Source organism: Pseudopipra pipra, chromosome 6, assembly GCF_036250125.1.
Source record: "Pseudopipra pipra isolate bDixPip1 chromosome 6, bDixPip1.hap1, whole genome shotgun sequence".
In the NCBI taxonomy this organism is placed as follows: domain Eukaryota; kingdom Metazoa; phylum Chordata; class Aves; order Passeriformes; family Pipridae; genus Pseudopipra; species Pseudopipra pipra.
Window position 1 is genome coordinate 13,865,062 of NC_087554.1, and position 14,085 is coordinate 13,879,146.

The 14,085-nt window shown below is 37.6% G+C and overlaps 1 protein-coding gene across 18 annotated transcripts in view; it reads right to left on the reverse strand.

The window, feature by feature from the left end:
• The window catches only part of SOX6 (SRY-box transcription factor 6), a 375,371-nt gene that overhangs the window by 134,482 nt on the left and 226,804 nt on the right, over positions 1-14,085 (reverse strand). For all 18 annotated transcript variants that reach the window (XM_064657436.1, XM_064657427.1, XM_064657438.1 and 15 more), the window contains 2 exons: positions 11,440-11,612; positions 7,849-7,917 (listed from right to left, as the gene is read on the reverse strand). In XM_064657436.1, coding sequence (XP_064513506.1) covers positions 7,849-7,917; positions 11,440-11,612 — 242 coding nt within the window. The remainder of the gene's footprint in view (positions 1-7,848; positions 7,918-11,439; positions 11,613-14,085) is intronic.

Below are 14,085 nucleotides of genomic sequence, written 5' to 3' on the forward strand. Positions count from 1 at the left end.
AAACTTATTGTTTTCCCTCTTGGCCATCACATGGTTGTGAATCACAAAAGTCATCACTGAAAAAGTAACTAATTAGAAATGAAAGGCCAATATCTCAAGCAGTTTCTGTCAGTCCTGGGATACATTTCAATGTAACACTGATGTAAGACATGAAAAAGAGCTGGCATGCCCAAAGGGTTGCCTGTTTTTTCCACATACATCTGTCTAATAAAACAAATTACATTCCCTAAAATCCATGCTGCATTTATATCTTCGATATTCCAACCACAATACTAATATCTTAAGTCCTTCCTTGCATGTGATGCTCAGTTCTGAAAAGGCCACTTATATGAGTAACACCTAGTATACAAGTCACCAAATACTAGCTGTGCAAGTATTTCTCAAGCAAATAAGACTTCACAGAATCTGTCCTGTTGGATAGGCTGCCAGTTGGCACAATTTCCACTCCCAGTTTTCCATTTTAGTTTGTGCACATGCCACTTAGGAAGGAAACTGGTTTTCTGTGCTGTAGCAAATAGTGCATTACTATTACATTATTCTAAATATTGCAATATTGCAAAGAGTACATCATGAAGACTGACAGAGAGGGTGATGTGGACCTGTGCTACCAGAGGAATAGCACCAGACAGGTTCAGAGCATAATTTCTGCCAAACTCTTTGGGAGCTAGACCAGGGTGTCTGGCTCAGCAAGCACTGAGGCTGCCACGGCACGTCACTCCACACGCCGCTGGAATGGGCAGAGGGTGACCCCTGGGCAGCAGTACAGGTGGGCAGCAAGTATTTGCTCGACCCTCTGCTGGTATTCAGGAGCTGGTTATAATCTGCCTCTAAATTAAAAGGGCTCAAATCTGAGGCCCCTGTGTAAGCAAAGGGTGTAGAACAAGTGTTTGGGCTCAACAGAATCAAGGAGATGTTAGCCCCTGGCTTTGGCACAGGCACAGCTGAGAACAAGCCCTTAAGCCAGTGGCAAGAACACAGCACAGCACGCCCTGAGCAAATGAAGCAGCAGGACTTGAACTGGGAATGCCTGTGTCTTCATTTCCAATTTTAAAACACACGTGGGTGAGGGAAAATGGGCGGACAGCTACTATCATTTTCTGCACCAACATGAGCCTAAGAAACAATGACATTTACTTTGGTTTAACTAATTTCCACACATCAGATCATGTTCAGTACCCATGTGCCAAAGTCCTATTCTTCAAGTCTGTTGAAATACCACTTTTTGAAACATGTGTGCTAACATTTGGCCAACATCACCACAAGATCATTTTATTAACTTGTAGCTCCTTTCATAGACTGCTGCTCATGTTGCTAACATATGCTATTCTACCATTTACTGCTCTATAATTAGAGAAGTCATATGAAAGAGATACACAAGGCTTAATTTTTGCATTAAATGCAATTTGTTTAGACTTGGGTAGATGAAATAAGAAAAAATAAAAAATGCCAAATGATGAATTAGAAAACTACAAGGCAGTTAATTTAACTCTTAAAAGGTCACCGTAAAATTTTTTAAAAACCCAACCGCCCCTCATGACTGCATAGTTTTGAGGTAAGAGTCAAATCCAGAGCTACACTCTGTTTTGCCAGGATAAAACTTGTTTCCAGGGACAGAGGGCCTCGGGCACAGAGCAGCTACTAGGATCCTTGCAAATGGGGGACCAAGGTGCAAGATCAGAAGCTTACAAGTAGCACAAGAGCGTGAACCTTTTGCACAGTGTAAGGTAAGGATCCCACATCACTTCTCTTTCCATGCAGCTGACAGATAAAATGCCAAGCCAACCAGCCACAAAGATGTCCTTTACTGGGAAAAGCTGACCTATGACAGATTTTTTACTTGAGTAATTATCACAAAAGGACTTTAGAACTCATGAATAAGCCAGTATGTAATAATAAATAAAATATGAATCATTTGACTTTGATATTTAGCATATTTGTCTTTTCTCCACTGGATCAGCTTCAATTTACACCAAGCAAGTTATGAGCTGGACAGAAGCTGTGATACCACAACTACAGCAGAGCCACACAAATTTGAATCAGTGATTCAGCAGCCAGCTACAAGTTACGGGCACATAACAGCATTTCTGTAGTCCATGGGCACACAACTGCATTGCAGAAGCAAGTTAGACACTTATTATTTTTAATACTGAGCTGCTTAAAAAACAGTAAAAATATATTCCAATGATGGCTGGGAATCAGTTCCCAACCAAAGTGGAGTTTAAGGGAAATGCATCCTTTCTACCGTAAATTAATAAACTGCAGCTATAGTTTATTAAGCCACCACAATATTTTACATTTTCTGCTGCCATAATCTTGACTGCTTATAAATTACAGTACTTTTACCTATTCTTTAATCCAGAAACATCATTATTAAAATGTTTGATGGAGGCTGCAGTGCATCTATCATTACTTGTAAAACTTAATTAGATTAGATAAAAGAAATAATTAGATTTGCATTTTTATCCTGGTTTTAAACTTCCAAAGAAGATCACAACAGTGTGCCTGTGGGCAATTAAAAACAGCATACAGCAGTGAAATATAAAGGCAAAAAAGGTCTGTTTTTCCTGGCTAATTCATGATTGAAGATACAATTACAAAATATTTTAAGGGTTTGCTGAAGCTGGGGGCTATTCCTAGACTTCTAAGCTTTGTTTATAAGTCTCTCTCTCTTTCAAGGGAGTATCTGATCTGCGTACCCTGCCAATAGAAGTATCAAATTGCTTTCAATGGCTTTATTTGGTCCTGTGCAGAGCTTGCTGGAAGGGGATCAGTTTCATGATCAATAACAAGGAAAAAAAAAAAAAAAAAAAAGAAAAAAAGGTAGGGGAGAATATTCCCCGGTGCTGGAACAGTAGCATCACCATTGCTTTTGCTTGTCAACACTAAATAGAGTTTACAAAGAAAGACAACCTCAGAGAGCGTAACTGAACTGACAATAACTAGATTCCAGCTTGTGCATTTTCAGCAAGCTCTCTGCAAGAAGCTTTAACCTGTCTCCAAAAGGCAATAAATGAAAGGTTCAGCTCTTAAAATTGGAGGTCAGTTACATACTTAATGATGAAGCATATCTTTAAATCTATTTCTACTATTATTATCCTAGCAAAAAATTAATTAACCAGGTCAGGGAGGCTATGAAGGCTAATGTGGAATGTAATTATTCCTGATCTTTAGACACGTACTTCACATAAAGAGATAGTCCTTATTCAGCTCACCAGGTACCTCAATTGTCAGTAGTTAATCATAGATAAGAAGAGAGACTCATTGGCTCAGTCTCTTAAGTTTTACTTATGATTCAAATGATTCCTATTCAACGAGAGTTTAAATAGTTATAATTTTATGTTACTAATCTTTTGTCTGTTTACTATCACAGTAATCACGTTCACTCTCCTTGACTGAAACAGAAAACATAAGAACATTTATATGAAAGTAGAACAGCATGAATGTATAGATTATAACTAGAAAAAATTACTATTAGGAATAATTTCTAGTGGCTGAATTAAAACAGAATACTTACAGAGAAAACCAGTTTCACTATGCAAAGAAAATTGTACTGATTCAAACAGAAAACGAAATGCTCTGCAATGGCATTGAGCATAGTACAGAGGAATCAGGTATGGACAAAAGCAGCTTGGATCATCTGCCAAAGTAGTACTCATCACAAGTTTTTGCAGAAAAGCTCAAACAACCACTGTCCCTTTTAAAGATTTCAGCCACAATCTAGGACTTGCCCTAATGAAACCTGCCCACCAGAGGAGGGAAGCCCTCAAAGTTTCATCCCTTAACTCCACACACATCCCCATTCCCAGAGGGAAATCCTGGAGTGACACATTCCAAGCAAGAGTAGGATCCACCTCCCTTGCTCAGATGGGCATGGCAGGGCTCAGAAGTCCCTAAGCCTCAGAAGTCCCTAAGGACTGAATTCTGATAATGAGGCACAGGGATTTCAGGTCCTCAAGAAATTTTTGGAACTATCCAAGAAATGCAAGTCTTCCCTTCCTCCAACGCAGTCATGATGTACCACCAAATTCCTCCTTTAACCAGCTTTTTCACTTATTCCTAGAGATTATTGCTTTCATTGCACAGGCTAAGAAGTGTTCTTGAAATAGTCTTGTCCCCTCTACTTTAGGAATGCATATTTTTTATTTAAAAAAAATTCTTTTAAAAAAATCTTATTCAACCTGGAGACTGATCTGTGAGCTCTCACTTGCCCCACAAGTTGCTTCTCAGCTTTAATTTGCACTGAAAGCAATGATTTCTCTGCACAGCTCTGCTCTGCGGAACGATGAACTTAATTTGGCATACTAGATTTCCTCCCATCTCTGTGGACTCCTCTGTAGAAGAGTGTTTATGAACATTATGAACATTTGAGCTAAAAAGTAATAATACACTGCATTTATTTGAAAATTTTCATTTAAGATTCTCAAAACATTACACTTGAATTGAGGAAAAGGAAACAATTTGCAAAACTTCAGATAATCAGAGACAGGACTGAGAACAAGTCCAGATTCTCACTCCCTTTAGCCAACAGGCAAAACTGCTTTCCCCAACACATACATCCTGAAAGAAACATTAGCTTCATTTAGAAAACACAAGATGATTATGCAGAACATTTAATGACCTCTGTACTCTTAAATATCTAGGTTGTTCTCAGACACTAAGCCTAGCTAATGTCCTCTTTGCTCATAGATTGTTGACAAAGTTTTGGATGTATAACAAGTCTGGAGTAAAGTGCTCCAGTAAATGGTCTTAAAACTGAAATAAAACAAAACAAAAAAATCCTCCACTGATTAAAAGAATTAAGGTGTTAAAATTATTAAATAAATAGATAATATATGGCACAATATAAATAATAAATACCAAATAATGAAAATTCTGAGTAAATTAAACCAGTAGTTGCCCAGGAAAATATGTGTTATACTTAATATGGATTATTTTAACTTTTACATTTGGTTGACAAAAATCTTCTAAGTTCCATCTAAAGTAATTTCTAATTGTTTAAATGGTTAAATGAACTGGATACACGTATTCACAGAGTCTATTGTTTAAGAATGAACACTGTACCTCAGAAGATGACAGTGATACACTGTGTTCTCATGATGAAAACACTGCATCAGCAATGCCCCTCTCCTGCATTCTCGAGAACATACTGTTCTTGCTTCAAGTAGCTGTGCCATGAATAGGCCCATGCCCAGATGGAACTGGCACCTGTGTTACCCATATTTTGTAATCTCTTCAAAACAAGAGTGTCAGGGAACAACACTATTGTCTTCCCAAGCACAGAAAGTACAGATAAAAACCCACATTAGTCTATGAAGGTAATCATTTTTTCTTGAAATAAGTTGCTTCAAGAGTGTCTTTAAACAAGCCTTCTAAATAAAATGAAGTTACTGGGGACAGTTACAAATTTTACCAAGCCCAAAATCGAGACTAAGAATGTAAAAATATAATATAAATTTTGTTTCCCCCTCAAGCCACAGAGTGTATGATTCACCTCATCTGTACACTAAAGGCATCAGCATGAGTATCCTTCATAGTTAATAGAGAGAAACAGCCATTTTAGGGAACAATTTATCTGGTATATTTTAAATATCTGCTATAGGACAAGACAAATTGCATCCTAAAACCTTTCGCTTTCCTTCTCTTTGCTCACTATGAGCACAGTCTGGATGATTAACTGAGACAGAGTTTGTACTGCAGTTACTTGTGCTTGATATGATGAATGCCACCCAGAGTCACCAGTGTGACTTCAGAATTGTTATTGAGGCTTCTTGAGAAGATGGTGGAAGGGGACCTGGGAAAACCAGCACAGCACTGCTTCTCTCACCTGCCTCCTGGTGAGAGAAGTACCTCCATCCCAGCTATAGCCCTCAAGGAACTACACAATCTCAAACTGCAACACTCATAACCAATTCTACAGCAGCAAACTTATGTTGCAGAGGCAACTTAGCAACTAACTTCTCTCTCAAGCAGCTTCTAGTTACCAAATCTGCCACAAAACTAGGAAAGAACAAATAAACAAAGCAGAACCACCTGGCTGACTAGCAAATGGGCTATGTAAGCTGGTGTTTAGCCTAGAAGAAAATCTCCTAAGAAACTTTCTTTTAGTAATTTCCCTGTAAGACCAAAGTATGTTTGAGATGGAATCTGCCCAACATGTCTAGAGCTTCATAGTAGACCCTACAGTGTTCCTTGGGCAATGAGATGCTCACTGCCAATCTGGTTACACAGCTGGGAGCAGAAACAGTCCTCACTGCCTCAAATACCCTGATTAGACTCATGTAACTATAAATATCATAGACAAATAAAGAGGCCAAACTACTGAGAAGCTATGACATAAGAATACCTTATATTGGCAGGAAATTTGAAACAAATACAGGGAAGGATCACCAAGAAATAATTTTGCTCACACGAACAGAATAAACATTGAAACAGTTCTTCACATATACATCTAGGAAAGGATGGGAAGGAAAACTTGTGGAGGCTTCAGCACTGTGTAAGAGGAAAGTTGGAAGTGAATGAGAAAATGAACACATAAACTATTCTAAAATAAACTTGCAACCTATTCTAAGACTGCATTTCCCTGGAGACAGTGGAAGGGTAAAGCTACTGGAAAGTATTGACTGAACTGAAACATAAAGTACCTTTGAACTTTTTACTACAGAGCACATACTTCCCAGTAAAATATACCCACATTCTCCAAACAGAAACAAAAATTACCTGGTCATTATTCCTCTTTCTCATGCAAATAACTCTTCTGTTTTGTAGACTCAGCTAGGTTTCAGTCTCAGCTTTTATGCCAATTAAAGATTTTTTTGACATTATTCTTTGTTTTCTGAGGCCAGATTTGCAAATAACACATAGAGAAGATGTTGTATTTTTTCCTTTTGCAATTCTTATGTCTCTTCCACCCTTGATGTACACCTAATATAAACAGTCTTCTAATAGGCAAAAACAATAAAGGTACTTTAAAATTCAATTGTGTGTCTCATATGAGGTATTAACACATTTATTTTTGCTAAATAAACTCCTTAAAAATGTAACTGAAACTGCATTACAACATTTTCAAAAGCTTTTAAAAGCATTCCTTTGGGATGAGGGAAAGAAAAATTTCAGTTTTGGTATCTAGTGACATAGCAATCAGCTAATTAAGGAAAAAAAATGGATAGCCCAAGCTTATAAGAAATGACTGGCAGCACAATCATCTGTCAGACCAAACTGAAATATTTAAATCAATGAACAGGTCCATGGAAATGCTTTCCAAGTAGGAAGCCGATAAGGTAATATAGTCACATGTCAACAATGCTTCTACATCCATGTCACTACCTACCCACATATACCCGCACAAAATAAAACCAGGTTCTGAGTACAAGTACAGATAATTAAATATCTCCAGAATATTTCCAGATCCAAGAGGGTGCAATTACTCCAAATTACACATGGAACACATATACCTGTGGGTCTTTGTACATAAGCAGACTGGTCCCAAGGACTTAGTACTGTCCTAATGTCTCACTTTTGCCTTTGTAGAACAAGGAATTCCATAAACAGTGGTTGAGATTCTGCTTCTGCTTCACACAATACAAGTCAAACTGATTGCAGATTTCAGAATTATGACCAGATGATGAGATTTAAAAATAGTTCATAACTTTCAGAAGAAAACTCTGCCTATTAAAGATCTTTGCACCAAAAAGATGTTTGACAATAATTTTCTAAGACATGAAGAGCTCCCATAAAGAGCATCTTTACTGAGGTTTGTTAATAAAGCATGTGGCTGCTTTATTTTAGACCCTTCCCTCTCCATAAATGGAATTTAAGTATAATCAGAAGAGAGTAATAAAATACACTGACCTGAATTTGCTGCTGCAGTAGATTGATTTTGTGCTGCTGTTGCAGAAGTTGCTGCTGTTGTCTTGCAATCTATTAGAAATAAAATTTCCATAAAATTAAAACAGCAATATTGAAACTTCAATACTATTGAGCAAAAAACATCATATTTGTTATTCTTTATTATATTTTATTAAGCATATTAATTTTGCTTAGATGAGGGATATATTAGAGATAAATTTAAATTCAACATAAAAATCTAGTTAGCCAGTAAGAAATATGTATTTTAAGCACTGAGGCCTTAACTCTGCAAAGCACAGAAAAACAGATTTATTTATGTGCCTGTGAATAATTTCCTCACTATTCAACAAAGCATATAAGCCTGTGGTGATCTTTGACTATGATGCATTACTGTTAGCTACAATGGGAATGAAACACATGCTTAAAATTAAGTGCTTTTCTGAATGGGGATGGGATTACGCAGGTGCTTAAGGTTAAACATACATTTTCCTGCTTTGCTGAACTGAAGCCTTAGCTAGTATTTATAAATGTTTCATATTCAGCACAAGCTCCTAGGGTAAGCTTCTCCAACTTCATTCACTATGAGCAGTACATTACTTCACTTGTAAATCTCCAAAATCATCCTTGGAACTGCTTAGGGAAGCAGAGCCTTATTCTGTGTGAAAGCAGTACCTGGTGCTCAGTAACTCATCCTCAACATAATCCTATGAAATATGTAGATATTGTTACCCTCATTTGGTAGATTCCCCCCTGTTCAGGGCGGGGAACACTAAGAGACTGGTGACAGAGAATTTGCCACAGAGACCACTTCTACCTCCCTGATTCCCACAAATCATCCAGAATGATCATGCTAAAGCAGAAGGAAAATAGGATCCTGCCCTCAGACCACAGAGCTGCTCCCTGCAGTGGGTGATGTGGACGGCAGACACAAGGGAGGAGCCACAGGGAGCTGGGGGAACAACTGGAACTTCTGCTTTAGAAGGGTAACTGTGCAGCAGACTGAAATGAGGACAAGATTTGTGTTTCCTGGAAATCCCAGCCTCAGCACTTCTGCTACCTTCCTTTCTTGAGTATAATTTCCCCTCCTATAAATATTTATCTAGAGCAGAGGAATCATATAAAACACCAAGAAGTTGGTGACAAAAGTCGTTTGGTCACTCAAATCCACTGTTTTGGTTTTTGCAAAAACCCTCCCTATCTCCTTCTCCAATATCTTCTGAGCACACTTACTCTGTTATAAACAGAGAAAGCTAAGTAAAATGTTTTTATGATAAAAAAATTACAGAAATGTAGCAAAGTTGGTTTGGAAATAAACAATCACATAGTTTTAGTGAAAACTGTTCAGATTAACTCATAAGGAATTTGCAGTCACATATTAACAGCTTGTAATTGTGCACACAGAGAGACCAAGGCTGTCATTTCCTTAATCTCATTCTATCACCTGGAAATAGCTGTAATATTTTTCATTTATATTCATTTTAGCTGTATTTTTTTTCAGTTAAAAATCACTTTTGTATAAGAAACCAACACAAAATTCATACATATTTTAAGTCTTTCACATGGCCTCAAGGAGGCAAATTAAGGTCTACATGATTCTGGGGCTGGATCACGGCAAAGTGCTGCACAAAAAGTCAAGCAACTCTCAAAGGCCACTACACTGATGCTTATAACAGGACTTAAACTCCTTTTAGAAGCCTGGTGTTCAAATATTTCTGGATGAACCTCCCAGTCAAGCAAATAATATATGGTGAGTGATGACTGAAGGAGCAGAATCTCGTGTGCAAGTGAGAAAGGTAATTCAAACAGAGCTAGCAGTCCATGGCCCCAGGTAGCCCAGGGGCAGGTCCTAGGACCTCAGGTATATGTCATCAGTACCCTGGTCAGCAGTAGTGCCTATGCTTGGTAAAACAACAATGGTAACAGTGCTGTATAGAATATTTAAAACGTGTGTGAGAGCTGGAGTTACTATTTTTAATGAGTAACACACCAATTGTGTGATTCCATCTTAGAAGTGTAGTGTTTGTAACTAAAGATAAATGTCCACATTGCCCCTGCTGCTAAAATCTCAGAGAAGGTAAAAGGTGATCACAATGTGCAACTGCAGAAAAGAGTTACTTGTCATTTCACATTGAAATCAGACAGAGCATGGAGCTACATGACAGGCCATTGCCTCTCAGTGTTGTGTTGCTTTTTCACAGGTACACAGTACCCTGTGTCCAGAATCGTCTGGAACTGCTGGCAACCTGGCTGCAGCTTAACGTGGTAAGCTATAGCCAAGGCAAGGAGGAGATATTGGTTTACATGTGCAAAAGCACTGATCTGCTGGAGTTCTGACTGCTTGGGAGCAGCTTTTTGTACCTGTATGTACAATGTAGCACCGTTTGAATGGGCATTTCCTGATGAAAACAAGGAATATACCGCGAAGCATCTAATCTCAGTGGTTCCTCTAAGACGGAGCAGCGCTGTGATAGAAAATGCACCCAGGACCCCGCGACGCAATTACCATAGCATCGGCTTGATGTATAGGCTTGACACAGTAAAGTAGGGTACACAAGCACCATGTGGCTCAAATTCTGAATTTTATTTGCCTATCGGTTGAGCTACATGCTCGCTTCATTGAGCATGACAACCTAGTTTTAAGTGTCATTTAATTTTCATTTTGAAATATAATTACAAAGTGTTCACTGTAAGATATCACTCGTCTGCAAATGTGTCAAGATTAATTTGTGCTAGCTTATTCACAAGTGTCAATAGTTAATTACTGTGTCATCTCTAGATGGCTAAATGACATTCTAACTTCTGATTTTTTACAGTGTTCCTTTATGTTATTTTCCATTAGGGGATGAGTCCATATTCCTACATGTGGGCAAATACCCAAGCACATAAAATACCAGACGTCACAACTCATTAAAATCAACAGAGCATATATTGCTGTATATATCCTATAAAATATATTTAACTGAAAAGATAATTCTAGTAATAATGTCAGATTCCTAAAAACCACACATTAATTTGGATCAGTCTGATCTAATGCCTAGGGGACTAGTGTGTGGGATCACTGTTGTTGCACTTTCGTTCAATGAGAAAAGGACAGCTCTTTGGACAACTGCATTTTTAAAACAAACAAGCAAAAAACAATAACAAAAAAGACAAAAACAAAAATACAAACCCTTCACAATCTGAGCAAACAAATCAAACCTTACTTGCAGAAGATATTTGAAGGCTTGAGGATGTTTAAGGCTTTTTGTTTAATTATTGTCTTGTCAAAATGAGAAAGAGTTAAATAACGGTTATAGTCTGGCTTATTTGTAATTCTCAAAATTGCATCAGTGCAAGAAATAAGAACTGTGAAATCTAACAAATTAATCTTTTTTCTAGGAAAGAAATTATTTTAATATCCCCCTCCACCCCCACTTTTTTTTCCTCAGGATCCTATATATTTCCTCTTTCCGGAAAAAAAAAACAAACCTAACTTCTGAGAATATTTAAGCTCTTTTACCAAAAAAAACATGAAAGGAAACACCAAGCAGAACAGTGTTTTTGATAAGCGTTCTGCAGGAAGCATTTTCACAGGTTTCTTACTTGGAGCCTCACCTGTTCTTGCTGTTGGCGAGCAAGGTCCATTTGCTGCCGTTGTTTTTCAATTTGTGAGGCTGCCAGCTTTTTCTGTTCATCATGGGCAGCCAGGAGCTGCTCCCGTAAGCTGATCAGCTGGGTGATCATAGTAGAGAGCTGTCGCTCTTTTTCTGCCAGGCTTTCTGGTGTACCTAAATGAGCAAGAAAGATATACTGTAAATATGAGATAGACAATAGTTACAAAGCAATATTTATTAAAAAAAAAACAATAAACGGCTGATTCACCAACATTATTATTTCAAACAGTAGCTTGAATATATATTCTACTAATAAATCTCAAAAGAATCTAACACATAGCTTTGCTGTGCTATGAGCAGGGGAGGATGCAACAGAAATTGGAGCAGAAAAGACATAGAGCATTTCCTTTTTTTCCTGACAACAGTAATTAATGATACAGTTTGTACAAATCCCTATATATTTTCCATCTAAACTTGTCTACTGTGATAAATACATTCAGAGTTTATTAGACATAATTTTCCTTCACTTTACATTTTTTTTTTGTTTTTACCCCAAGTATGTACAAATTGTAAAAACATAATTTAAAAGATGCTGTTTGGTGGGAGAAGCAGTTTAATAGTTTATTGATCATTTCTCTAAAACATCCATATATCTGGTAGGTCATTTAGGTAAATGTAAGCCTTGGTTGTGGAACGTGTATTAAGAATGAGCTTTACTTGTCCCCAAGAGAAATGGCTAACCTGAGAAAATGGCTTAAAAATTTTCATTTAACTTTCAAAGTTTACTCCACAGAGAGCACTTAATTAATATGAAACTACGGTACATTTATTCTTTGCACTAATGATGCTTAATGGTCTGTTTATGGGTAAATTGCATGGGTCTCATAAGTAGAGAGTACAGGGTCCTTTTGCAAGTCAATCTGAAAATATCACATCTTATGTATAAACTTATTACTCTGTCAGAAACAGCAATGTCAATTCCTGTATTTGAGCCATACACTGCATTTTCTTGTGTGAGCATCTCAGATCCACAGCTGTCTATAAGAGGTAATATAATTACAGTAAGATAGCAGTTCAGGAATATTGGAAGAGGATCTGAAAGAATTTTACAGTTGGAAGTGGGATAAATAAAGGAATTTTATGTTGTACAGGAGAACTGACAGTTGGAGAAGAAAACCAAATCAAGAACTACTCAGGTCTGTAATCTGCCACAATTACATGAGAAGTGGCACAAAAGAGAGGATATTTGCAAACTCCCTTTTCTCAATTCACAATGGAGGACTGTGATAAAAAAGTCACAGGACTTTTGAAGAGGAAGAAAACGTGTGAGGAACAAGACCTTGGAGAGAGTGGAGAAACTGTCACCAAAATTATGACTCCACCTTCTTCCCAGAAGGAAGACGGATATCTTCTAGGGCAGAGAAGAAAGAGGTTGACAGGTTTCATAAGGAGAGGAAAGACAAAACAGACTTCTGCCAAGCAGGTGACAAACCCAAGATTCTCTACTATTTACACTGTGCTATGAGGGGACCAGTATGATTCCTACTGAGAATTTCACTTGCAAAAGCAGCATACAAGAAAACCTCTGGCTATAATTGCTTTATGAGGAAAAAAAGAAACTGCATGGCTTAAGCAGACTCACAGAAACAAAGGGTACCTGGTTTTCTTTAGTAATTTCTTTTTCATTTAGTAATTGCATTTAGCAACAAGTCCTGAAAATATTCAATTTCTTATCCATTATTAACTATCTTAGTTTTGAGAGTTTCCAACAACCTGATGTTTCAGTACCCTCTAACGCCTAATCTTCATTCAGTATGCATGTAACACAGGTCTCCAGAAGAGGAAAAATGTATAACTTCTGTTGTGGTAGAAATTTTAGAAAGGGTTAGTGATTTCCTTACAGGAAGTATGATGGATGCATGAAGTTGAAGCTGAAGGGTACTCTACTATTCAGACAAACTCATTGCAAAACCTTAGTGTGATGTGCACAACTGAAGCAATAAAAGCGTTCTGTGCAAAAAGCTCTTTCAAAAAAAAAAAAAAAACAACAACAAAAGATTTTTGAAAGCAAGCTTGGGCAGGTATGTGGTCAGGAAAATGCCTGCACTTAAGGTACTGCCTTGCCAGTATCCATTATCATGTACTGAGCTCCACGCTGCTGACATCTGTTCAATTATCTGCAACTTCAATATAAACTTACCTTAACCCTCCTAAACTCTGTTATTCAGTCTTGAAGATTTTTCACGATAGTCCAAAGGTTATTTAGGTGGTTTTGAATGTGCTATTGTATACTGAAATTCATTTTCATGGCTAAAAAACTGTTCTGCCAAAGAAAAACTCCCTTGCTCATTGTGACTAGAAGAGATCAACCACTCCACCTATTTTAGAAAGCCAATGGGACGCAACCTGCTGCCTCAAATTATACTTATTGCCCTCCACTGCCACCTGGGAAATGACAGCTTGAGACTTTCACATCTGTCAGGCAGCTTTGGCATTGTAATGCAGACCCCTGAGCTTACAGTCATAAAATATTTTACACACCCAAAGCAGATATTAATCTCCCACTCCATTTCCATATTATTCTGTACAGCTCGTACTTGCTTCATAACATGAGTAGAAAGCTACCACAAAGAGTGTCTGCTAAGGC